The 26,993-nt window shown below is 29.3% G+C and overlaps 1 protein-coding gene across 3 annotated transcripts in view; it reads left to right on the top strand.

Annotated features, from left to right (window-relative positions):
- The window catches only part of LOC107441844 (uncharacterized), a 47,357-nt gene that overhangs the window by 6,978 nt on the left and 13,386 nt on the right, over window positions 1-26,993 (top strand). Inside the window, exons 1-3 of one of the 3 annotated variants that reach the window (XM_087167596.1) lie at window positions 19,029-19,289; window positions 20,360-20,480; window positions 21,876-22,673. In XM_087167596.1, coding sequence (XP_087023722.1) covers window positions 20,424-20,480; window positions 21,876-22,673 — 855 coding nt within the window. In that variant the 5' untranslated portion in view covers window positions 19,029-19,289; window positions 20,360-20,423. Of the gene's footprint in view, window positions 1-19,028; window positions 19,290-20,359; window positions 20,481-21,875; window positions 22,674-26,993 lie in introns of those variants that run through there. The other 2 variants (XM_087167594.1, XM_087167595.1) reach the window with 2 other exon arrangements.

Raw genomic sequence — 26,993 nt, 5'->3', positions numbered from 1 at the left:
ACGTCATAGTCAACCGGAGCTTATTTCTGCCCCAACCGGAAGTTGCTTATTTCTGCCCAACCGGGAGTTGCTAATCTCTGCCCAACCGGGAGTTGCTTATTTCTGCCCACCCACAAACCGAAAGTTGCTTATTTCTGCCCGTCTACAACCGGAAGTTGCTTATTTCTGCCCGCTTGCTTATTTCTGCCCGCTTGCTTATTTCTGCCCGCCTGAAACTTCGTCTGCAGCGTCATGGGGAGCTTATTTCTTTTTTTCTTAAGCCATATTTTTAGTTTCGGTTTCTGTTTTTAATTTAGTTTTGTTTTTTAAATATTATTTAATTTATTAGTTTATTGAGGGTGGCAACACTTAATTTATTAGTTTATTGAGGGTGGCAACACTTATTATTTTTAATATTAATTTTTAAGGATGGTAACACTTAGAAACTTTGTTATTTGGGGAGATATTGTATATTATGAAGTTATGACGTCATATTTTATTACATAATAAATAAATAATATCATACTTTTGCTCTAGTGGCGCCGTCTATGTGGGAATAAAATAACTTTAAATATATTTTAATATATAAATCTGTTTTAATATTATTTATTAAATGTAATTAAGGCTGAGGATCGAACTCACGCCAATCAAAAAGCCTTCGTGGGTCAGTAGTTGGATATCATAACCACTGACCCACGAATGCTTGGTTAGATATGTGTTACTAAGTTAAACTTTTGTATTCTGAACACGTGTATAAATGAAAAAAGAATTTGATATTGATATCATCCTACAGTTTCATCGATATATTTTTCACTTAACCTTTGACAGTTATTAAATAATTATTTCTGCCCCTCTTAATGTTATTATAACTTTCTCTGGATGGCAACGGTACTGGCCATACACGTGTTAATTATTACATAATAAATAAATGATATCATGCACATGCTTTTCATTCTAATGGCTCCATCTATACTTAAATATTAAAAAGAAAATATATTAAAAACTCTTAATTTTAGTTATTTTCAATATAAATATAGATGATATAATAGACTTTAATTATTATTAACCTAATCAATATTAATTAATACATTTTAAATAAATTGATTTAATATTAAAAATAAAAATTGTATTTATTAAGTATGTCTACTGTGAATATTAAAAGTATTAGACTTAAAGGCATATTAATTTTAAATCAATGAATATTATTTTATAAGATTTTATTTTATCATCTTAGCTTGGATTTACGGCTATCAATATAGCCTTGTCATTTTTGAACCCAGAAGACAAGGGAACTCATAGATCTTGAGACAATGCATGTCTTCGAAGTGGACTTTGTGAGTACCCATGTTATATGAAGAGGAAAACCACGAAAACCTCCTACGCTTAGTCCGACGACAAGTAGTGGGCTTGGTTTTTGTTAGCCAGTATCCTGTGAATGTACAGAGATCAGAGGAAAAACTTAAGGTTTTAATAAAATAAATGTTATCAAATTATATATCTTCTAATGGTGTCATCTATACTTAAAATGTTAGAAGCTTAGTTATTTTTTGATATATGTATAGTTGATATAAATGACTGTAATTATTATTAAACTATTCAATATTACCTATTATTAGCCTATTCAGTAAGAAAGTACACCCTTTAATAATTAATACAAAAAAAGTTTCAGAACAATATATAGAATTTTCTGAAAAAAAACTAGAAAATATAAAAAACTTTCTTTGAAAAACTAGAAAATTTTTACAAAAATAAAATTATTTTCTTAAAAGTTGGATATTATTTTTACAAAAATAAAAATATTAGAAAGTTTTCCTGAATAATAAAAATATTTTCTGAAAATTGGAAAATGTTAATAAAAAGTTTGAAATATTTTTACAAAACTAAGATATTTTTTACAGAAAGCAAATATATTTTACTAAAAGATAGAAAAATTTCATAAAAATAAGAAATATTTTCTCAAATGTTAGAAATTTTTTACAATAATAAAAAATATTTTCTGAAAACTGGAAAATGTTAATAAAAATTTTGAAATATTTTTACAAAACTATAATCTATGATTTAATTAATCTATTATGCAATCACACTAATGATGAAAAAATGAATATGATATTAGCAATAAATGGTTGTTAGTTGAAAACTGGACAGATGCCTTTGATTTCTCCTAATTTTTAGTTTTGCAAGAGCTCCAACACGTATTAATATAGATATTTAAGAAATATAAATTTTATTAATTTTCTATAAAATCATTTATGAAAAAAATTATTATCTAATTAAAAACCAATATATAACAATATATCAACGGTGTTTATTCAAACATATTTTTAAATACATTAATAAACTTTTTTCATCTTAAAACTTATAATTTTATCAACTAATATAGTTTAATTATTATATTAAAGTACTTATTTTTCAATCTCATGAAAAAAATATTTGAATTAATTTTATTTTCTATTAGAAAATGAATAATGACATATTTACATAATATTATCAATTATATATTATATTTCTTTAAAATTACAAATGAATTAATCTAAATCTAAGACACACATAAAATGAATTTTTGCCGCTATAAATTCATTTATGTTCAAAACATATTCATTTTATTTTTATTTAATATTATAATAATGCAAATAACTTACTTTATTTTGAAAATACTAGTAAGTGTAAAACTATCTATAGCCTTTCTATTTGAAAGTATATATTTAAATGATACTGATTACAGAACTTGAACATGATATCTATTCCTCACAAAATTTTACAAAGATAATGTCTGTCCAGGACGTTTGGGGTTTATTCACGTTTTATCAATTAGTTATAATATAAAGTGTAACATAGTGCTTCATACTTGTCATAGAACGTGGGAATACAACTATTTCTCAGAAAATTGTTAAGAAACATATGATGCATGCTCGCAGAAGTGGTTGGATGAAACTTTGAATGAAATGTTATTTTATTAAAATATATTTTGTCTTTATTGATCATTTTCACAAGTGAAAAAGTTTATATTATCAAGAAAAAATTACACTCTTTAATAATTAATACAAAAAGTTTCAGAAAAATATATAAAATTCTCTGAAAAAGTAGGAGATTTTAGCAAAAACTTAAATATTTTTATAAAACTAGCAAATTTTTAACAAAAAGTTAAAATATTCTTATAAGAGAAGATTTTTTGTAAAAACATATATATTTTTCTTAAAAGATAGAAAATTTTGTTAAAAAAGTTAAAAATATTTTTATGAAACTAGCAAATTTTGTTAAAAAAGTTTAAAAAATGTTTAAAAGATAGAAATTGTTTTGCAAAAACATAAATATTTTCTTAAAAGATAGAAAATGTTTAACAAAAAGTAAAAATATTTTCTTAAAAGACAAAATTTTTTGTAAAAACATGAATATTTTCTTAAAAGATAGAAAATGTTTAACAAAAGGTTAAAATATTTTCTTAAAAGACAAAATTCTTTGTAAAAACATGAATATTTTCTCATGAAATAGAAAATTTTGTTAAAAAGTTTGAAATATTTTTATAAAACTAGCAAATTTTTAACAAAAAGTTAAAATTTTTTCTTAAAAGATATAAATTTTTTGTCAAAACGTAAATATTTTCTTAAAAGATAGAAAATTTTGTGAAAAAGTTTGAAATATTTTTATAAAACTAGCAAATTTTTAACAAAAAGTTAAAAAATTTTTCCTAAAAGAGAAAATTTTTTGCAAAAACATACATATTTTCTGAAAAAATAGAAAATTTTGTTAAAAAGAAATAAAAATGTTACATTGTTTCCTAGTTCGTTAAGATTTTAAGATGATTACTTTAAGTTAGATCAATAAATATTTTCTATAAAATCATTTTAACATTAATTTTGAATCATGAAGGCAGGAGAATCCGTTGGCTCTATGAACAACTATTCAGAGTGCGGGACAAGGACCCATAAAATACTACTTTCTACAACGTTCATCCTCCATCCTGACTCCCATCTCTATGAATTAGCCGAAAAAACTTTCCAAAAAGCTTGAGATATGTGGGACTGGATCACAACTTCATAGTTTCCTAATTCTCGTTGTCTCTTTCTGAAATACTTCCATTGCATTTTCACAATTTTTGTTCATCTTTTTATTGTATTTGTGGAATGATCTATATTTCTTTTTTCTTGAACAAGATGGTGTGTGAATGGATCGGATATGATTGAGTAAATCAGATTTTAACTTAAAAATTCACTACACAAATTAAGCTTATGCGAAACTAAATGAGTCAGTAAGTGTCTCTTTAAATTATCATTTCGAAAAAGGTCTTTTTACATTCTTCACATTCAAAAGTTTCTCGATTTTTCATGAGTTTTTAAATGTCTATTCAAGTTACACTTTCGATTAATCACCTTATCACATAAACGACATTTAAAGTCTTTTTCATTTGAGTGAATTTTCAAACGTTGAACCATATTCTTTTTATGCGTGAATATTTTTCCACATATTTCACATATCTACAAAGTAAAATAAACGCTATTTGAATATCATACTACATTAACTCAATGAATTATTAAAAAAAAAAGTTAAAGTATTCTACAGAAAAGGATTATTATTTTTTTTAAATTGTTAAGTTCTTAAAGTTAATATCGGTTTTTTTCTTTCAAAAATCAATTTTATATCGCAAACAGTAACAATTTTAACTATATACGCATATAATCATAAGTTTTCAAAAATCCTCGAAACGTAAATATTCAACAAGTAATTTAAAGTTATACAAAAATATTTTTATAAAACCGGAGTAATGTAAGTGTGATTTAAGTAAATATTAGAAAATAATAATGTTATAAATAATAGAAACAACTGACATTAGTTTTGTTATTCGTATTAGAATTCGTATAGTTTTCCGTCATTTGCTTTTAATGAAGGACACTATTACGTAATTAATTTATTACGGCTATAAGTACTGTAATTTTCTTATTTGATATTATAATAATGATAAAAACTTACTTAATTTTAAAACTAGGTGTCGAATTTAAAACTATATCGCTATATATTAACGGATATTGACAGGCCGTGAGAGAGTCGCGATAACTATATCCTCATGTATATAGATAAGCTATATCCTAACAATTGTGATTAACTAATGAAATATAGATAAAATCCAAACGCCCCGGACAGAAATCTGTAAAAATGATTTTCACTAAAATTTTGTATATAGCTATAATAAGTTATGTCAATTTGATTTTAGTAAGAAATCCTACAATAAATATAGCAAAAACAGCATATCTAAATAATATCAGATAAAAAGTTCATGTATTTAAATTCTAAAAGCTTAAAAAATCATAAATAATTTATAAATCAATTGAAATTTTCTTTTCAAAGGAGATTTAAAAATTTTTTTTTTTGCTTTTTGGACAGAAATCAGCTTAAAAATTGTCTATTGCCTAGAAACTTCGAGATATTTTCTATTAACAATTAATTAAACCTCTCCCAGCAATTACATTATGAAATTAATGAACATTATTTCATTTTTTTTTACAGAGTTCTTTTACTAGGTTGCCTAGCAACCTAGTAAATTTAAGCATTAAGTTTCTGAATTAGTCAATGGGTTATCTTAAAATATTCATTTGCGCTGGCGACTTTTTTTGGCGGTTTTCTGAACTATCGCCAAATATATAAACCTTTATTGCTACCCAATTTATGACCCAATTTTTTCAAAATTTTGTCTACCCCCCCCCCCTAATTCAAGTGTCTAGATTCCAAATATGTAAAAAAAAATGTATGTTTATTCAGAGAAAGTACGTTTTTGTGTCTGATTTCGTAACTTAATTAATAGTTAGCACTAATTAATTAGTATATTTGAAGTCACCCCCGGGAACCATTAAGATTGACTTTTAGTTCGTGAAAGTCCGATCATTAGAACGAAAGTTATTCAGGGTGATATCTTTATTTTTTTGCGGACTGTACAAATAAAAAATATGTAGGAGGTTGTGGTGTGGCTAAATCAAAAAGGGGGGTGACTAACATTAAGTCAAATTAAGATTAAATAAAATTTAGATACTAATTATGTAAAGGCCGAAAAGGTATAAGTGGTTAACAGTGGAAGTGGGTGCAATTATTCAGGTAAGCGCAACAAAGGAGCATGCTGAAAAAAAAGGAAGAGAAAACAACTTATACTGTAAAATTACTCACCAGATACATATTCTAAGATGCAAAGTAACTTTTATTTCACAATTGAAGGCATTATAAAAAAAACTGGACATGTTAGCAAACATGCCAACAAAAAATAAATCGGCTTCAGCCGAATACAGAGAAAAACATACAGCAATGTTGAAAACAAAGCAACTCTGACTATATCTTCGTTATGAAGATAGGGGAGAAAACTCTTGCCAAAAAAATTAAACTTTTGGGAATAACCACTTGGTTGGCTGGAGAAGGATCAGAGGGGCAAATCACAGAGCTGCAAATATTGGCCAACTGGCGAAATTAATTGTTAAGCTCCATGCCAAACATGAAGCGGGGTTGTCTAAAGTGGTGACACACCTGGTAAAGAATTTTGTGGAATGTTCTGGAACATTCTTGGCGCCATCATAAGATCAAAAGGGGCGCTTTGCATTTGATGCAAGCCGAAACGTGGGAAAGGTGACTTGGTGCCAATTCCTTCTCCCTCCAACAATAGGGGTTTGCTGACTGGACATACATCTTGCTGTCAGCAAGTAACAAAAGGAGGAATCTTCTTTTAAAGGAAGAACATAAATGTAGAGAAAGATTACTTTCCCAAGGTTACAAAACAAATTGAGGCGTACAACTTAAATATTACATGAAATATATTGCAAAGAATTATTGAATACTGATAAATAAATAACATTAATTACAAGTGTAAAAGGAAGAAATTAAAAAAAGCATACAATTAAAAGTTTATCACAAATTTAACAGTTACAATTATTTAAGCGTTTAATACATTATTAACAAATTAACAATTAACAAATGATTATTAAATTAGATGAATGATGATGATTAAATAAATTAAGATGATTAGATAATTAAATTAGATAATTAAATTAGAATTAACAATTGATTTTACTTAATATGTAGTATACCATACTACATATATTCCCCCCAGATACAGAAAAAAAGGTGAAGCCTTTTTGTAAAAAAACTAAATTCAGGACAGCAGGATCTGAAAATAAACAAATGCCAAAACAATTAATATATCCAATGCAATAATGGGAAGACAAAAATCAGAAGCTGGGAAAAAGGTAAAAATTTGCATCCAACAAAAATCAAAAAAAAAAACTTGAATAAATACTTAATTGACAACACACAAATACACTACACTGAAAAAAAAAAACTTGGTGAGATGTTAAGTTGTTTTCAATGAATAATGGCAACACAAAGTCTAAAAAAAAATTATATACACAAAAAAGGAAAAAGGTTTACAAAATTCATCTGAAAAGCAAAAGTATTAGTGCTTGAGAATGAAATTCGTGAAAAGTCACAATTCGGGAGGGAGTCCATGTCAAGAAGAACTAATCAAGTAAGACAGATAAAAATATGTACTGCTCTTGTAGCTGTGCACCTTGATCTCAAACAACACATCCAACCACTTAGCTGCCATTAATTTGACGAAATAACACAGTTCAGTGAATCCAGAAGGACATAATATATAATGCACGGTGAACTATGAAACACCGACATTGAGTTGCTACTAATTTGACGAAACCACACAGTTCAATGAAACCAGTTGGAGCACGATATGAGACACCGTGAACGAAGAAACATTGTCATTAAATAAGAGGCCAAGATTACCTCAGTATAAGACGGCAGGATCATGCCTCAGGAGCCGATAGTAGACAATACACACATCAGACATCTCCAGATACGGGATATAGACATCAGGGACGAAGACAGTTCGAGGTAGCAGATACACTGACCACTTCCAGATAAAGTCTGGCAACGACAACTAGCAAAAGTCCAGATGAGGGGTACAGACATCAGGGATGAAGACAGTTCAAGGTAGCACCAGAAGACAGAGCCGAGCAGTACAGTTTGTGTTGTTGTAGTAAGTTCTGACTCATATGTTCATACAAATATTGAAAACAATTTATATTAGCTCAAACAAAGATATATGCATAAAAACAATACTTATATACAAGTAAGTATAAACAAAAAATGAGAATAATGTACAATAAAAAATTTAGACTTTGTGTTAGACCAACAAGGTTTAGAACATGTCTCCAAAAAAGATTGCATGAAAATGCATATAAAAATGACACATAGAAGATTGGGATAAATCCATTACCTAAAATTAAATGCAGTATTTAAATTGCATTAAAGGTTATTTGTATAGTACCACATTCCAAAATAAACAAGGAAAACCTAATTGTATTCGAAAAAATCCAAAGTAATAATTTAAGTCACTTAAGTCACAAAATGTTTACATGAATAGTTGAGTGAAAACAAACTAAGAAAATAGGTAAAAAGAATTGCTCTGAGTTGATAAAAAATTAAACAAGAAAGTGATTAATTAATTAATGATTCTGACACAAACGTTTCGATCACAACATTCCCAAAAAAAATCTTGTCAGGCCTGATAAGATGTCACATGTACGCCAGCGTAGCAGAGACATCCCAAAATTTTATGGGGGTTTGCAAGCAAAACATTAGCAAAATCACACAAACAGTTATTTGAATTAAACATGTGAACGAAGAAAATATCTAGTATTTTGTTGAGGCAATTTATTACTGGTAGCACATAGAGATGTTTTTCTATGTGGGGCTAACCTTAGACGGTTTGCATGAATTTTAAACACAGGAGCATTAGGATTAGATAAAAATTGGATACTAAAATCAACATCATTATGTTTTGTAATGATGGTGTATGGACCATTGAATTTGGGATTAAAAGAATCTTTGGATTTCAAATACACAATATCATTTACTTCGAATTTACGAAGTTTAGCTTTCCTTTCAAACTTACTGTTTTGATCAGTCTGATTCTGCCTTAAAGAAGTATAAGCATTACTATAATAATTATTTAGATCATTTAAAACCTGAGAAACATAAGAAGCTTGGTCTAAACTTATAAGTTTATTGTTAGAATTTTGGTATGTGTCAAAGAAAATACTCATTTCACGACCAAAATGAAGCATGTTAGGGCTATATCCTGTGGCAGGATGAATAGCACTATTATAGATTTGTTGGTGAATTAAGTGGGCAGATTGAATAGAAATTCCTTGTTCTCGCAAGGCAATCAATGAGGATTTTAAGGAAGTGTTTATTCTTTCTGAAACTGAGTTCAGTTGAGGGTGTCCTGAAGTGGTATGTATTACCTTAATACCTAGTTCAGAATTTATAGTATGAAACACTTCACAATTAAATTGAGTTCCAAGATCACTTAAAATCATGGTAACTCTACCAAACAATGACATATAATTTAACAAATGTTGGACCATAGTATTAGCAGTTAAGTTCCTTAAGTGATATAATACAGTAAACTTACTGAAGTGATCAATAACAGTTAACACATGCCCAGTATCTTTAATAGGTCCAACAATATCAATACTAATAAAATCCCCAGGGCGAGTAGGTAGGTACACATTTTTTAAGGGGGCTGGTTTGACAGAATAATGTTTGATGCGAATACATGCATCACAAGATAACACATAGTTTAACGTGTCAGCATAGTAGCCTTTCCAATAAAATCTTTTCGACAATAACTCAAAAGTTTTCTTGACACCTGTATGAGATACATGAGTAATTTCCAAAACCTTAGGTCTGAGAGACTTGGGCACAACTATTAAATCAGCATAATCATTCTTATTATACTCTTTATGAAACATGAGTAGCTTAGTATCAGGGGATATAAAATATTTATCAATAATTTTAGTGTTTAAGTTATTATCATTTAATTTAGTAATGATATCATTAAGTTCTTGATCTTTGGTTTGATTGTCCTTAAAGGTTTCATTAGATATTTCAAATTTAGGGTCAGTTTGAGTAACACACACTAACTCATTATTTTTAGGATCAGAAAAAGGTACAATTAAAGATTCAGTATTATCAAAATCATTAAAATTACAGTCTTCTCTTAAATCAGGATTTTGGCATCGACTAAAATAGTCAGCTAGAACATTACAAGAACCGGGTACATATTTAAAATCAAAGGTGTACTCACTTAATAAAAGAAGCCAACGCGTTATAATGTCAGCAGGTGAAGTAGATTTTTTGTAGTATTTAAGGGGTTTAGAATCAGATAAAACTGTGAATGATTTGTTGTATAAATAGTACTTGAATGCTGTTATACCCTTAACAATGGCGAGCAACTCCAACTTTATAGCAGGATAATTTTTCTCACCCTTATTTAATGATTTGCTAAAATAACCTACTGGATGAAAATCATCCTCATATTCTTGTAATAACACAGCAGAAACTGCCATTTTACTTGCATCAGTGTTTAAAAAGAATTTCTTAGAAAAGTCAGGTAATTTGACAAAGGGCTTGTTAAAAAAAATATCCTGTAAGGATTTAAATGCATCTTGATGCTGTTGGGTCCATTTAAATGAAATATTCTTCTTCGTAAGATCAGTTAAAACACCAGTTAATTCTGCAAAGTTGGGTATCAATGAGCGATAAAATCCGCATAAACCTAGAAATCGTTTAACTTGTTTTACTGTTTTTGGAGCAGCAAAATTAGTGATTTTAGCAATATTAAATTCAACAGGTGAAATTATGATTTTGGCAATACGAAAACCTAAATAATCTATTTCTTGTTCAAAAAATCTACATTTAGAGGGAGTAAGAGTTACATTATATTTACTTAAAATGTTTAACACAGCTTTAACTTTAACCATCATGTCATCAAATTCATTGGCACAGATGATAAAATCATCTTGGTAGGCATAAATATGCTCAATTCCATGTGCTTTTAACTCATCAATAATTTTGTCAACGAAAGCTTGAAAGGTACTGGCACTAGTTTTGAGACCAAAAGGTAGTCGTTTGTTAGAATATGTACCAAAGGGTGTAGTAAATGTTAACACCTCCTGAAGTTCATCAGGTACCATTATTTGATTATAAGCACTTTTAAAATCTACTTTTGAATAATATTGAAATTGAGAAATATTGTTAATTAGAGTCGAAATCTTGGGAAGAGGGTACGTTGAATTTTCTATTATGGAATTAAGTAACCTAAAGTCTAAAGCAAGTCTTCATTAACTTTCAATAATAATATAATTTCAATAACTATCTATAATAATTTCTTTCAATAATATTAGCATTCATTAACTCAGTGAGTTCATTTTTTACAATATCCTGTAAAGCTTGTGGTATATCATAAGGTAAGGTTTTAATAGGGTTATTGGATTTTAACTTAATACTGGGTTCGACTAAATCGGTACAGCCAAGAGTGGCAACAGATTTTGAAAAACAAGCATAATTATTTAATAAAATATCAGCAATAACATGTTTTTGAGATTCATTTAAATTATCAAGGTAAAAATCATTAATAGACAACTCTAATTTTCGTCTTTCAAGCATTTCAGGTGAAGCTTGAATCAAATTTACATACTCATTATTGACATTTTGGTTATCAAGATTATTTTTAACATCAAAATCACTAGAAATTGATCCAATTTTGCAAGACTTATTTAAATGAATCGGTGATGCACTTTTGTTATATATTAATACATGAAATGAATTTTGGGTTAAATTATGAACACTTGGATGCATCAATAAATCATTATGATTAATAAGGGGAGTAAACAAAATGTCATTATTTAAAAATTTGTCATTATCAGTAGAGACATTGATGAAAACACTTTCATTAGGATCAATAACAACCTTATTAGTTAAATGAACATGTGATATTATATTTTGAACATTTTTCTGTTCAGACAAAGGTAAAGCAAAAGGTAATTTAAAAGAGTCAAAAATCAATTCATTATTCTTAGAATCTATAATTATGTTATATTTGGATATTATATCATATCCAATGATACCTTGAAAATGAGAGGTATTAAATTTAGATACAAAAAAATGATGCTTAAACTGACTATTACTGATTTTAAAGGAAATTTGAGCACATGATAAAAAATTAAGTTCAGAGTTTAAGGTAGAAATTTTAACATTTCTAGATAAATATTTAACTTTAGTTACTAATTTAATTTGGTCAAAAATATCTTTAGGCATTAATGAAATAGAAGCACCAGAATCAATTAAAAAGGTGAACTTTTTATCACCAAACATTATATCAATAAGTGGTAAATTACATTTGTTTTCACTAAATAAATTAAACAAGGTTGTCTCATTAGACATTGGATTTAAGAATTCAGATATTTTTGTTTTACCATCACCCATAGTGTGATTTAAATACTCAGAAGGTTGATCAGACTGATCAGAAACAGGGGTTCGTTTAGTTTGAAAAGGGACCACAGTTTGCCTACAATGTGGTCCCGACACTAGTTTAAATTGGGACGACCTTGATTTTGTGGTCTTCGGTTATTACTTGAACCAGTATTTCTATTAGGATTTTGCCTAGAACCCTGCAAGTTCAAGTACTGGTAACATCGAGCCATAATATGACCATTTCTCCCACAAAAATGACATACAATTTGTTGTCTAGCATTGTTATTTTGGGTTCTCACATTAGATGTTGTGAATTGAGGACAATTTTTTAGACAATGGTCAGGAGATTTACATAAAGGACATAAATTGACTGCCTCTTGAACAATAGTAGTTAATTGTTTAATTTGATCCTTCAGCATTTCGATTTCAGAGCATTGGTCCATATTTTGGGTTTTATTAACAAAATTAACTGCAGCATTAGTATGTGGTGCAGAGCAGGAAGATATTATTTCTGCCTTATTTACAATTGCCATGAAATCTGAAGGATCCTCAAAGGCTAGTTGAGTCTTTATGCTAGGAGATATAGCATTTAAGAATTGAATTGACTTAATTTTATTTAATGCGGCTGCATCATTAATAAAAGCATATGCCTGATGGGCTGCTGACTCAAGTCTATGGGCAAAATTTCTTATCGTTTCATTATGAAACATGTTTAGATCATTAAATTCAGCAATAGCTGAGGCCTCATTTTTTGTTGCACAAAAGAAATTTTGAAGGATTTTTACTGCTTCCTCAAAAGAATTGAGGCTTAGGCAACTAGGAGAAGTTGCAAAAAAGGTAAGTGCAGAACCCTTTAATTTGGACTTAAGGAAAATAAGGGCTGCCTGATTATTCCATTTGTTAAGTGCCTTAAGTTCCCTTACTTGGGACAAAAACCAGTTTAAAGTACTGGGATCCCCATAAAATGGGTCAATATTAAAGTGATATTCTCTTGAAGTTGGAATAACCTCACTCTGAGGGTCTGCTTGCCTAGTCCTTGGCATAATTAAAATATTCAAATACCAAAAATTAAAAAAATGCTTAGATAAAAAATTTTAATTATCTACCCCTAAATAAATTTATGAAAAACATGAAATAAAAAAACACCATCATAAAAGTGCACACTTAAAACATAAAAAAATGGAGACATAATCTAAACTATTCAAAAATTTCCTTTTCACCAATGATGCATCTCAAATAAAAACATTTAAAATAAATATAAAATAAACATAAGTACAATGATCGAATGAAAAGAGGTGCATCATTGAGTTCTCAGCATGTCAACTGTTGCAAACGCGGCACCAAATATTATGTGGTGTGGCTAAATCAAAAAGGGGGGTGACTAACATTAAGTCAAATTAAGATTAAATAAAATTTAGATACTAATTATGTAAAGGCCGAAAAGGTATAAGTGGTTAACAGTGGAAGTGGGTGCAATTATTCAGGTAAGCGCAACAAAGGAGCATGCTGAAAAAAAAGGAAGAGAAAACAACTTATACTGTAAAATTACTCACCAGATACATATTCTAAGATGCAAAGTAACTTTTATTTCACAATTGAAGGCATTATAAAAAAAACTGGACATGTTAGCAAACATGCCAACAAAAAATAAATCGGCTTCAGCCGAATACAGAGAAAAACATACAGCAATGTTGAAAACAAAGCAACTCTGACTATATCTTCGTTATGAAGATAGGGGAGAAAACTCTCGCCAAAAAAATTAAACTTTTGGGAATCACCACTTGGTTGGCTGGAGAAGGATCAGAGGGGCAAATCACAGAGCTGCAAATATTGGCCAACTGGCGAAATTAATTGTTAAGCTCCATGCCAAACATGAAGCGGGGTTGTCTAAAGTGGTGACACACCTGGTAAAGAATTTTGTGGAATGTTCTGGAACATTCTTGGCGCCATCATAAGATCAAAAGGGGCGCTTTGCATTTGATGCAAGCCGAAACGTGGGAAAGGTGACTTGGTGCCAATTCCTTCTCCCTCCAACAATAGGGGTTTGCTGACTGGACATACATCTTGCTGTCAGCAAGTAACAAAAGGAGGAATCTTCTTTTAAAGGAAGAACATAAATGTAGAGAAAGATTACTTTCCCAAGGTTACAAAACAAATTGAGGCGTACAACTTAAATATTACATGAAATATATTGCAAAGAATTATTGAATACTGATAAATAAATAACATTAATTACAAGTGTAAAAGGAAGAAATTAAAAAAAGCATACAATTAAAAGTTTATCACAAATTTAACAGTTACAATTATTTAAGCGTTTAATACATTATTAACAAATTAACAATTAACAAATGATTATTAAATTAGATGAATGATGATGATTAAATAAATTAAGATGATTAGATAATTAAATTAGATAATTAAATTAGAATTAACAATTGATTTTACTTAATATGTAGTATACCATACTACAGAGGTACATACCTGTCAACAACTTTGTTGTTGTTGTTCATTTACGTCGCACTAGAGCTGCACAATGGGCTATTGGCGACGGTCTGGGAAGCATCCCTGAGGATGATCCGAAGACATGCCATCACAATTTTGATCCTCTGCAGAGGGGATGGCACCCCCGCTTCGGTAGCCCGACGACCTGCACGCGAAGTCGAGCACTTTACGGTAGAACAGTTTAACGAGGACCAATACCGCACACCCTCGGTCCCTACGCAGACTGATCCAAGTGGTCCCCCACCCGCACACTGACCGCAGCCAGTGATGCTTGACTTCGGTGATCTGCTGGGAACCGTGTCTTAACGATCAATCCACTGCGGGACTGTCAACAACTTTATTGAGTTGATCTGACTAAAGATCTATGAGGATAAGCAACAACACAACATACTAATTATAGAGTTATGCAGTGAGGTAGCAACAACAAATGACTAGTTAGTGAAATAGTTACACTAAGGAGTATTTTGCCAAGCAATGTGACACTTATACTTACCCAGCATCAGCACAAATCTTTAATAACAGATATTCTTGTAGGTATTTCTTTTCCTACAAATTATGGTCATAACGTGCAATTTCATCGCTTCCACGTAAGACATAAAGATACACTGGGGCTGGTGAACGACATTTTAAAGGATAGGAATTTACCTATCTTATTAGTTCATGAAAAGATATTCTTAACAATTGCTTATACTATTGAGCTATAAAACGTATTCGCCATTTTCACCACGCTCAAAAAAAATCGGGCATCCAAGCTCTTGGCGATAGAATTAGTTTGACAATCACCCATTTCAGCTGATCGCCAAAGTTTAGGGTTATAAAACGGCGGGCATTCAAGACAGTGCGAATCAGAAAATCTAATAAATTCTACTACATAAATTGACATGATTATTTAGGGTTCCGTAGAGGGAAGCCTAAATAATAATTGGGAACCGCTCTCTTAGAGTATGGCATAATAATCACTAATCCGGTTCATTTTATTTTTGACTTTTGCATTTTTATTAAATGTGTGGTAATAAGAGCTATAATTTTAAAAACCAGAATTTTCGATAAACTGCTGCATTGTGAACAGAAAAATTACCAAATGAATGATTTAAATACCATATATTTTAGTTTTGTTACCAAAATTGTTTTTTTTTTTCTTCTTTTTCTTTTTTGCGAAAAGCGTAATTTTTTCCCCGTGAGTTATTTTGTGTTCTAAAACTTTCGCACTATTTATTTAGACATATATACTAAAAATGGCCCTTAGCATTGAATGTCAAATTCAATCATGGAAATAAGGCTATTTTTTCACACTTTGACTTCTACACTTATTTTAAATATTAATATTACAGATAAATTATTTTTATAAAACAATGCAATTAAACTAAGTATACCAAATTCATTTAGAAATAGTATAAGGAGTAAGAAATTAATACCTTACTTTTTATTTACATAAAAAGTGTGTATAGCCAACAATTATTTTATACACTTCGATTAGATTTTGAAAAGCATCCGAAAATGTAAAAAGAAAAAAAAATTATAATGGGCTTCATAGGGCCCCAGCTCCGAATAAAACTTTAAAAAAAGGAAGAAAAAAAGTGGGATCTGGGGGCCTTTGTCATCTCGGGGCCCAAAGCTACAGCTTATTTAGCTTTTACGTAAATCCGGCCTTGCTTGGGTGAAGTAACTTTGGGATACCAAACTTATAGTTTTGAAATCAACTAAAATACATTCAATTCTAGACCATAGCAAATCTTTTTGATATCAAATATGGACAAAAATTTTAAAAATATCCCTAGAGATTTTTGATAGGAATTCTTTGTGAAAAACATTTTTAGAAGGGGAATAAAAAAAATCTGAAATCAATTCTTTAGCTATAATATATAGAAATTTCTAGCTAGAACTTATAATAGTCTAGCTATATTAAGTTCTAGTTATAACAATTATAACTCAGATTCGCTGATTATTATAAAAAGTGGGGGCTTTAATGAGATATTTAATTCTTTAGCAGAGTTATTTTATGTATTTTTATGAAATATTTTCCTTAACATTTCTTGCAACGTAAATCATTTTAACTATAAATTTTATAATAATTACTTATTTTAGTTTGTGCATTTTAATTCATCGTTTTAGTTATTCTCTAATATATTAAATGACATAAATATTAAATAATGCATGAGATAATTTTAAACTATTTTGTAATAATATATTGATGAATATTTTACTTTATTCTGAATTTAATATTTGTTTTAGTTTAATTTTTATAAAAATTATTTTGCTTACAAAGTTTACTTTAGCTACAGAACGAATAGTTCAAAATTCTCAATCATGTATAAAAAAAACTACTCTTGACGTGTACTTATTCACACTTTTTGCTTCGCTATATAGGGGCTATTTGAAGACATAAGATACATTTTTCGATCTAGTTTTTCATGCTTAATTGCATGAGATAAAATTCAAATGTATGGCATAATTGATTTTAAAGCTGTAAGAAGTTTCCTTTAAATAAATATACTTTATATAAAAAACACATTTTAAATCTTAAATATTAGCCCATTAGAATAAGCGAGAAAAAATGCATTAGGAACAATATTTATAATTAAATACGATTAGGATTAAGCAATGTAAAATGCATGAATAAGTGCTTAAAACCCTCTATTCGATTCCTGTTACATATCTCATTCTATTCAACACATAGGAGTAGCGTAAAGGGGATATATTGTTTTCTTCTTAGAAAACTGTTAGTTTATTTTAAGTATTTATGCATATACGTATGTATACGCATTCATATTTGTATATCTATACGCATGTATACACATGAATGGATACGTAATATGTTTACGTACGTAATATGTATACGTATGTATATTTATATATAAATGTGTTTATAAAACTAAAAGTAGACAGACAGTTTTCTGGAAACAAAAAGTGTGTAAAAATTTCTAAAAAAAAAAGGTCAAAAAATAATGCCCTTTTACAATTAATATTTTCGGAGATATTCGGATAGTAGTTCCTTCTCAATGTAAATATTTTTTAACGAACTATTTTTCAAAATAATTTAAAATCAAAGATCAGGAACAGATAAATTCTTAAAAAGAAAAAGAGAAACGAATGACACCAACCGTTAGCAAAAGTTCTAATTAAATACCACTACATAAACTGAAACGTAATTTTTATTTTTCAGGCAGACACTGCAATTGTCTATCTATCGACTTTGATCATTTATGTTTTGACGTATAATGCGGTTTTCTGAATTTTGTGTTATGCAATATTTTATTTAATTATGAGCATACGATTATTTTAAGAAATTTCTTATTTAAAAATTTGTATGGTATTTAATTTTTAAATATTTTACAATTTATACAAGCAGAAATTCGAATTTGAACCATTCGAATTCGTGACTGCAAAAATTCATGATTTTACAGCTAATATTTTCACGTTTTAAAGTAAATAAAAAAATTAATTTAGGGTTAAAATAACTCTTATAAAACTTATTTCCGCATCAATAACACATCCAGAATATTCCTGATATATTTCACTAAAATGGGCAAATTTTCCTATTATACTATACCATAGTTTATTGCTTTTTGACGTGAAGAAGAGTTAGATATTCCTCTATGGGCAGTCGCGCCACTGAGTTCAGTTTTTAGTACATCGGGTAACATATTACATATCATGTGAACAAAACAAAAAAAAAAAAATCAGAGAGCAATATTATTTTTTACCAGATAGCGGCCTAACTATTAGACGGTTTCTTATATATTTAAAAAGTAAAAAAACCATGTTTCTATTAGTAATTAAAATGTCAGAAAAAATATATAAGAAGGGACGTCGCTCTTTCTGTTAAACTGTGTGCATCTTTGACTACCAATGAAAAATCATAACTTAGAAAGTGTATTTAATAAACCAACAAATAACATATTTATAACAAGATAACATGCTAGCAATTAAGTAACAAAAGATTAGCTATAAACATCTACAAGTAAAGTCTTTATATACTCTCTGGATTTGTGAGGCAGCGCCGCTGTTCGACTGTCGTCATTGATTTGTTACATGAAGTATCTAATTGCCAGATATAAATTTGCTCATGTTATATCGGCAGGTCATATATTCCACTAGTTTCCAAACCTCACAGACTTAAAATAATATGTGGTAATCAAGAACAAACTTTTTATATTATATTAGTAATGGAGTGAGGGAATATTTTTGCCTGGAGAGGATAATTAACTTCTACATTCTAGAGAAACTTCTCCCCCTCTGACGTATGCAAGCGTTGAACACCAGTTACAACTAAAGCATGACGTAGCATCGTGTTAGACCAATCAACAATTTGTAGTAGGCCGCCTGCGCTATCGCGCGCATGGAAGATTCCCCTTTCCCCTCTTTTTCTTAGCAGTCGGAAGCGAGAGCTGTACGTGATCACGCAGTTGGTCGTGAGGGGTGGATCCACCGGCGATTTCAGGGGCCGCCAAAATGTAAATTGCTTTAATTTATTTTTTTTAAATTCTTCCTCAATAATTGCCTAGGTAATTCAAAATTTTAATGAATAATAATGTTTTTCTAAATTTGATCTAACAAGTAATGGAAAACGCGATAATTAGTTAGTTTGTTTTCCTCCACGTGCACATTTTTTCCCCACTTGCGCATATTTTTTTTAATTCTTTCCACTCCAGGTATTATTAAATTATTTTTGCCTTATATATCTTTTGTATAATTATATGTATCTTAATAATTTATCTACTGATTTTACTTTGAAAAAGTAAATGATTAATGTAACGAAAGTCATATAAAGAAGTAGTGCTGAAAGTCAACTCGGGATATATTTTAATTGTAGCATTGATGATTTTATATTGATTCTTAAAATGATTTATGATTACTAATTTTATTTTTTTTAACAAGCTCCGAATCTAGTTCTAAAATGATATTTTATTCAAGTAAACTTTAGTAAATTAACTTTTAAAAGATAATTAATTGTTAATTGCATAAAATTTAATTTAGCAAAAATGTATTTTTTTTCAAGAGCTTAAAATAAAATTTATTTTTGCACAACGAAATTTAAATAAGATATAATTTAAGATTTAATAATGCTTTTTAATGGTAACGTTAGATTTAATAATGTTGAACAGTCGACTAAATTTTGGGTTTATGACTACTATTGTTCAACTCCGTAGCCTTTGTAATTTTGAACCAATCCAGAAGACAAGGAAACTTTTGGCAGGCAGGGTTCGAACTCACGAACTCTTGGACATAGGTCCAGTGCCCTACCAACCAGACTAACCCTACCTTCCCTACACTTTTATTAACACAATTCTCTTGATTAATTGGAACGGATAAAAATACTTTGTCTAAAATGCATTTAAAGATTATTAGTTAAATTGTTTCTGCGCCAATTCGTCACGTTTAATTTGTCATAATGTAATTCAAGGTAGGCGTAAATTGTAATTGCCGCAATTTTATTTATAAACGACTTTTTCTGAGCTCATTCGGGATAATCTGGTTGATCGAGAGTTTACTTTACAAATTAATAAAGTAAGGCTATAAAGTCTCGTAATTTCTACATAGTGTTTGCTTACTAATAAATCTTTTTTCTATTTAGAAAACTAGTGTGTACTTGGTTTAGTGAAAAAGTTGTGTGGAAAATTTATCTGAAATTATATACGATGTATCGTCAGGCCATTCTGCAAATTCTCCCTAAATGGCATATTTGGAACAACAGAGTAAGTAAATTTCTACTGTTAAGTAATTTAGGATCTTTGTACTAGTAAACCTAGTAACGATAATGAATCTGCTCAAGATGTACCTAACCTAAAGCACATAGAAGAGAGGGAGGAAAAAAATTCCCGGTCCATCTCGATATATGAAAAAAAAAAATGGAATTCAACATAAAGGTGCGGTGCTCTATTAACGCCTTCTATAACTGAAAGCCTCCGCACCGTTTTTTGTAGGTAGTCTGATCAGACCACTATGAAAGCAAACCAAGTAGAGAAAGAACCATTTAATATGAAATCTATTAAAAATTAGAAAGTGGTAGCAAATATATGTCTAAAAATTTGTTTCATTTATGAATATAATTGGTTTGTTTTATTTACTTGTCAACCACTATAGATTCAGTTCTAAAATATATATGATAAATTTCTCTCAAGTATTTTTAAAGTAGAATTTGGGTTCATGCGCACAAGTGGTTGGCTTTTTAAGTACTCTGCGCAGACTACTTATAAGAAACCGTGTGGAGGCTTTCTGATGTAGGAGGTGACGGCTCTATTCAGTGTTATAGTGTTTTCTTCAATGTAACGGCGCTTTCTACTAGTAATGGCGTTTTATAAATGGAGTTAACATAATTACACTTTTAAATATAATGGCGCATAAAGCAAGAATTCATGCTCGTTATTCATAATTTAATTACTATAATAGCGAAATATAAACGAGGATAAACGATAAAATATATAACGAAATATTACCAGGTCTTAACTATAATTTTATTCTATATAGGTATGTTTTTCTCATGTTCTGAATGTGTAACTTTGGTTTAAATTTTACAGCTATTTTATTGCAATAAATCTTCCTCGGATAATACAGGGCAAAAAATATCATTAAACTTTTCATTGACAAGTATTACCAGGTCTTAACTATAATTTTATTCTATATAGGTATGTTTTTCTCATGTTCTGAAGGTGTAACTTTGGTTTAAGTTTTACAGCTATTTTAATGCAATAAATCCTCCTAGAGGCAAAAAATATCATTAAACTTTTCATTGACAAGTATTACCAGGTCTTAACTATAATTTTATTCTATATAGGTATGTTTTTCTCATGTTCTGAAAGTGTAACTTTGGTTTAAATTTTACAGCTATTTTAATGCAATAAATTTTCCTCAGATAATTCAGGGCAAAAAATATCATTAAACTTTTCATTGACAAGTATTACCAGGTCTTAATTATAATTTTATTCTATATAACTATGTTTTTCTCATGTTCTGAAGGTGTAACTTTGGTTTAAATTTTACAGCTATTTTAATGCAATAAATCTTCCTCGGATAATTCAGGGCAAAAAATATCATTAAACTTTTCATTGACAAGTATTACCAGGTCGTAATTATAATTTTATTCTATATAGGTATGTTTTTCTCATGTGCAACTTAAGGAGAACTTTCAGAGGACCTTAGAAGTTATCAAGGAAAGCCACAGAGCCCATAAATTCTGTGGTATTCTCATAAACGCTAAAGAAGTCACTCAAGAATCTGATTGTATCTCTCTTCACCCTCCCGTCAAAATTTCCCTGAACAAAGATGAGTTAGAAGCTCATTCAATTATCTGTGAGCTAAAAGAAATCATTCATAAAGATAAGCCTGAATATATTCTAATTGATACGATCTTAAAAGCACTTGGAAATAGCTCTAATGAAACACGTCAGCAGCTTATTTCACTTCTTTTTAGTATTGATACAGTTAATTTCTTGAATCCCAAGAGCCAGAGTTCAAAAGAATACTTAAAATATTTTATAAGTGATATTGAATGCTTTTTTAGAAATGCAAATAAGATAATTCCTGATGAGTTTTTAGATACCCAAGGAGCTTTAAAAATGGTTGAAGCTAGATTATTTGATCATTCAGAGCAAAATATGTCAAATGATGGATATCTGTCTTCAATCTCTTATCTGTATTCAATAGTGCCCGATGTAATTTTCGAGGAAAGTAATCACGCCGATGATCATAATAGAGAAATCGAAGCTTTAATGTCTGATGCTGTTTCACTAATTTCAACTAGGTTGTTACTATTGCACAGTGCCTCAAAATCTATTATAGAGAAATGTTTATTGGCACGAAGATCTTCACTTGCTATTGACAGAGATGATTCTGATTGCGAAGAGTTTTATTTGCAGCAGTTTAGAGATTGCTACTATTTTTTGGACAAGGTAATTATGAACTTTTTTGTAATATTTTTTTTAAAAAGTGACAATGTTCTTGAGCACTGATATTTCGTGTACCGTTTACAGGGGTAGGGTTAGTCAAGCTTTACCTTCTGCGAAGCCCCTCGGTACATATTTCGCCTCTCTATACAGCATTTTTGTCTTGATAGTTCGTTGACCAGGAGTTGGCACTTGGCTCCGCCTTCATCACGTGGTACGCGACGATACTATTTCGCTATTTTTGAGAGAAGGATGTTAATAATCCTGAAAAAAGTTGTTATTTTGGCGATCGTATGACAAAAATATTTATTTCCCAATCTTTATGTACATTTTTTTAACATTAAATATTTCATAAATCTGATGATATTTCTCTCTTTTGAGTGAATAGTTTGTCCTTCTTAAAACATTTTGCTGGGCACACAGCCGTTTTTGAATTTAAAATATGTTTTATTAGATAGAGTAACGAAAGGTATAATAGCAGATGATAAAGCGAAGTAAGTGACTTAAAAAGAATTCACTGTTAGTGTTTGGCGTGCATTAACGGTTGTCTCAATTTTAAGCGTGGAGATGTTTTTCCCTCTTACTCCCTCTCTGAAATGAACTCTTCGTCCGAGGAGATGATGGAGCAAGTGTCAACTCCTGGTGAACGAACTACACTTTATCTAACAAAACTAATACTAATGTAAAATTAATAATCGGTTTTCCCCCCTAGACAAATCTTAAGACATTTGATTTGCGGGCTTGAGTAAACCAAATAATTCACACAGAGTAGGTGGCTCTTAAGCCTGCCAGCGAAAACATAGTGCCACGTAGTTATAATCAGTTTTGCAACTTAGTCCAAGATTGTAAAATAATTATTACAGCAATTTTTTCAATTAAGCTAACCATTAGTTGTCATCAAATAAAAGGTTTGGTTGATGAACAATAACCGAAAAAGTACTATATTAAATTAATGATTTATCTTGGCGATAATTTACAATTTAATTGAGTTTTAATCAATGAAAATTATACCTTTAAACATTATTTTTATCAAAAGTTAAAGACGAAACAATAACTTTGTACGAAACAATAACTTTGTATTATGGAAAGTACAATTACTACTGCATTACCATTTTTTTTTCCATTTACAAAATTAACTCGCTTGATATACAGTTATTTTAAAGATGGCAACGACAACTGAAAAGCTTTCTTCGACAGTTTCGGTTCTTCCTTTAAAAAAAAAAAAAAAGAAAAAAAGAAATTAAAGCTGTAAAGCACAGGTATTACTTCTTAGTACTTTACACTCAGCTTCAGCACCCTAAAGTCCATGGTCTACCACAGAGGTTCCCAAATGGTGTTTCACGGAACCCTAATATTCCGTAAAGATTTACAGGAGTTCTGATAAGTACTTTTTACAGCAGGGCTGACCACCTAAGTGTAACAATCAGCTTCTGCAACCTAAAGTCCAATGTCTAAGACAGAGGTTCCAAAATGGTGTTTCACAGAACCTTATGGTACCTGGGAAAAGCTACAGGGGTTCCGCGAGTTAGTACTTTTTTTTAGCTAATGATGAGTATTGAAACCTGAGATTATATTTAGATACAATCTATAATTTATTTAATCTTACCTTACGGTTACTTTAAGAAATTATATCTAATAAAATGCCATTAAAAATAAATGGCATTTTTTAAAATAAAATATAATATTTCTAACAACAATATAATGAATAAATTATGAAAACAACGAGCATTAGTAATTCTCACCACGCGTTTCTGATTAAAATAATTATATTCTTTAATAAAGAAATATGCTTCTTTAATAACCATTTACAACGTTTATATTTTTATTATTAATACTTATTTATATTATTTATTTCAATTCATTTATTTTTAACTTATGTAGAGTCCGCTAAAAAAAAAAAAAAAAAAAAATACGAATCACCCTGAATATTTTTCGTTCCAATGATCGGATTTTCGCGAACTAAGTGTCAATTTTAATTGTTCTTGGGGGTGACCTCAAATATGGTAACTAATTAGTGCTAACTATTAATTAAGTTACGAAATCAGAGACAAAAACGTACTTTATCTGAATAAAAATATATATATTTTTTACATATTTGGAATCTAGAATACTTGAATTAGGGGGGGGGGGGTAGTAAAATTTTAAAAAAAAATGGGGTCGTGATTTGAGTCGCAATAAAGGTTTATATATTTGGCGATAGTATAGAAAACCGCCAAAAAAGTGGCCAGCGCAAATGAATATTTTAAGATAACCCATTAACTAATTCAAAAGAGGACTAAGCAACCAAGCTCTTACCGTAAAAAAATTTAAATAATGTTCTGTGATTGCTCGGAGAGATTTAATTAATAGTTAATAGAAAATATCTCAAAGTTTCTAGGCAATAGACAATTTTCAAGCTGATTTCTGTCCAAAAAGCAAATTTCTTTTTATTTTAATCTCCTTTGAAAAGAAAAATTGAATCGATTTATAAATTATTTATGATTTTCTAAGTTTTAGAATTTAAATACATGAACTTTTTATCTGATATTATTTAGATTATGTGTTTTTTGCTATATTTATTCGAGGATTTCATACTAAAAACAAATTAACATAACTTATTATAGCTGTACACAAAATTTTATGGATAATCCTTTTTCAGCTTTAATCGAGTCTTCTAGGCAAGAAAGTTTGAAGAAAAAATGAAATGTTGATTGTATAGTAATTCTAATGCACATTCACAAGGTTTTCTATAATTCACGATATTTCTTTTTTTCTATAACTGAATGAATTGCTGAATGTTTACTGGCATTTTAAAAACATTGGAATATGTTATGTTTAAGAATAAGATATTGAAATAATATGCTGTTGCATATTGTATGATTCATTGTGAAAAAAATCGCTTCATTCTGCTAGATATTTAGGTTACATGGTTTTCTTTATATAAAGATGATTAGCAAGTAGCATCCTCATGTTTCGATACATTCTGCAACTTACGTTCGCAAATTCACCATAAAATGTCTGCCACACAGCATATTCTTCAATTACCATAAGCTACATTTACCACACCAAATACTGCAACCATGATTATTTTTTTCTAATATATATTTGATCCGATACTCTCTTTTTAAACAGAGTTAAATGGGGGCACAGAAACTTAAAAGATAAAATATTTAATTTCATTAACTCAAAATATCTGGTCTCAAAATTTTAATTTTTAAGTTAAATATAACCTTTACAATATTGATGCTCTTATGTTTTTAAAGACCACATGAATCCTGTTAAAATATTAAAATGCATATGTTTACTTTAACGAGTGTGAAATCCTTATCAAATTAATAATCAGGAGCCAAATGTAAAACAGTATAATTTATAATTGATGATAAAAACTCAACTGGTTTCAGAAAACATGAAGAGGGAAGTAAAAGTAGACATGTTTTGAGCGCTCAAATATAATCGCCCATTCTCAAGACTTGCCAGACTTGAATAACTTGTGACTTTTATTATTGGACGCTCAAAACATGTCTATTTTTATTATCTATTATTTTTAAAATCAATGTAGCTTTTATATTTTCGGTTTAGTTTCTTGGGATTATCCATTTAGTTACACAACATATTAAATTATTTCACTCGATATTAAAATAAGTTTTACATAAGTTATAGGCACAGGTTCTTTTATTGAAAAAAATAATAATTCACTACTTTGTAAAAAAAATCAATGCAGTACAATTTGTTTTTTTTTTTTTTTTTTTGCAAGCCTTAACATTTTAATTTAAGGACATGGAAATAAACTTAGATAAGTAATAAAAGTTAATTTTTTACTCGATCAAATATATGTTTCGATCAAACAGATTTCATTCTGGAAATAGCGAAATTATTGAGTAGGTCCCTTGGAGCAATATCATTCTTATCCTCTTTTGACGAAATATAGGAAAAATTGGTTTTCACAGTTTCTGTAAAAAGTATGTTAGCCTTCTTGCCACTTTTTTTTTTATCAAAATAAGTTCGGAAATTGCGTATTTTTTATTGCATTTTTTATTGCATTTTAAAATCAGATAATTCTAAAATTGGCACGGTTTCGGAATCTTCTTACAAATTTCAATTATTAGTATTTCCCACTTAACAAAATGAGGCATTTTCCTGATAACAAATTATATAGGAATCGTGCTAAGGTAAAAAATTAAACGAAATAGTTTAGTATCATATATTATCCGGAAAAAATCTACATAAAGAAAGAGTAAGATATAATGAAATAATTAGTGAATCACACGTGGTTATTTAATTAAAAATTTAATTTCACAACTAAGATGTTACGACGACATTTAAGGTACTGAGATATTTTAAAATGCT

This window comes from Parasteatoda tepidariorum, chromosome 7, assembly GCF_982258835.1.
Source record: "Parasteatoda tepidariorum strain Cologne lab strain chromosome 7, Ptep-v5.0, whole genome shotgun sequence".
In the NCBI taxonomy this organism is placed as follows: domain Eukaryota; kingdom Metazoa; phylum Arthropoda; class Arachnida; order Araneae; family Theridiidae; genus Parasteatoda; species Parasteatoda tepidariorum.
The sequence above is the reverse complement of the archived record's forward strand: the minus strand, read 5'-3'. Positions and strand labels throughout refer to the sequence as shown.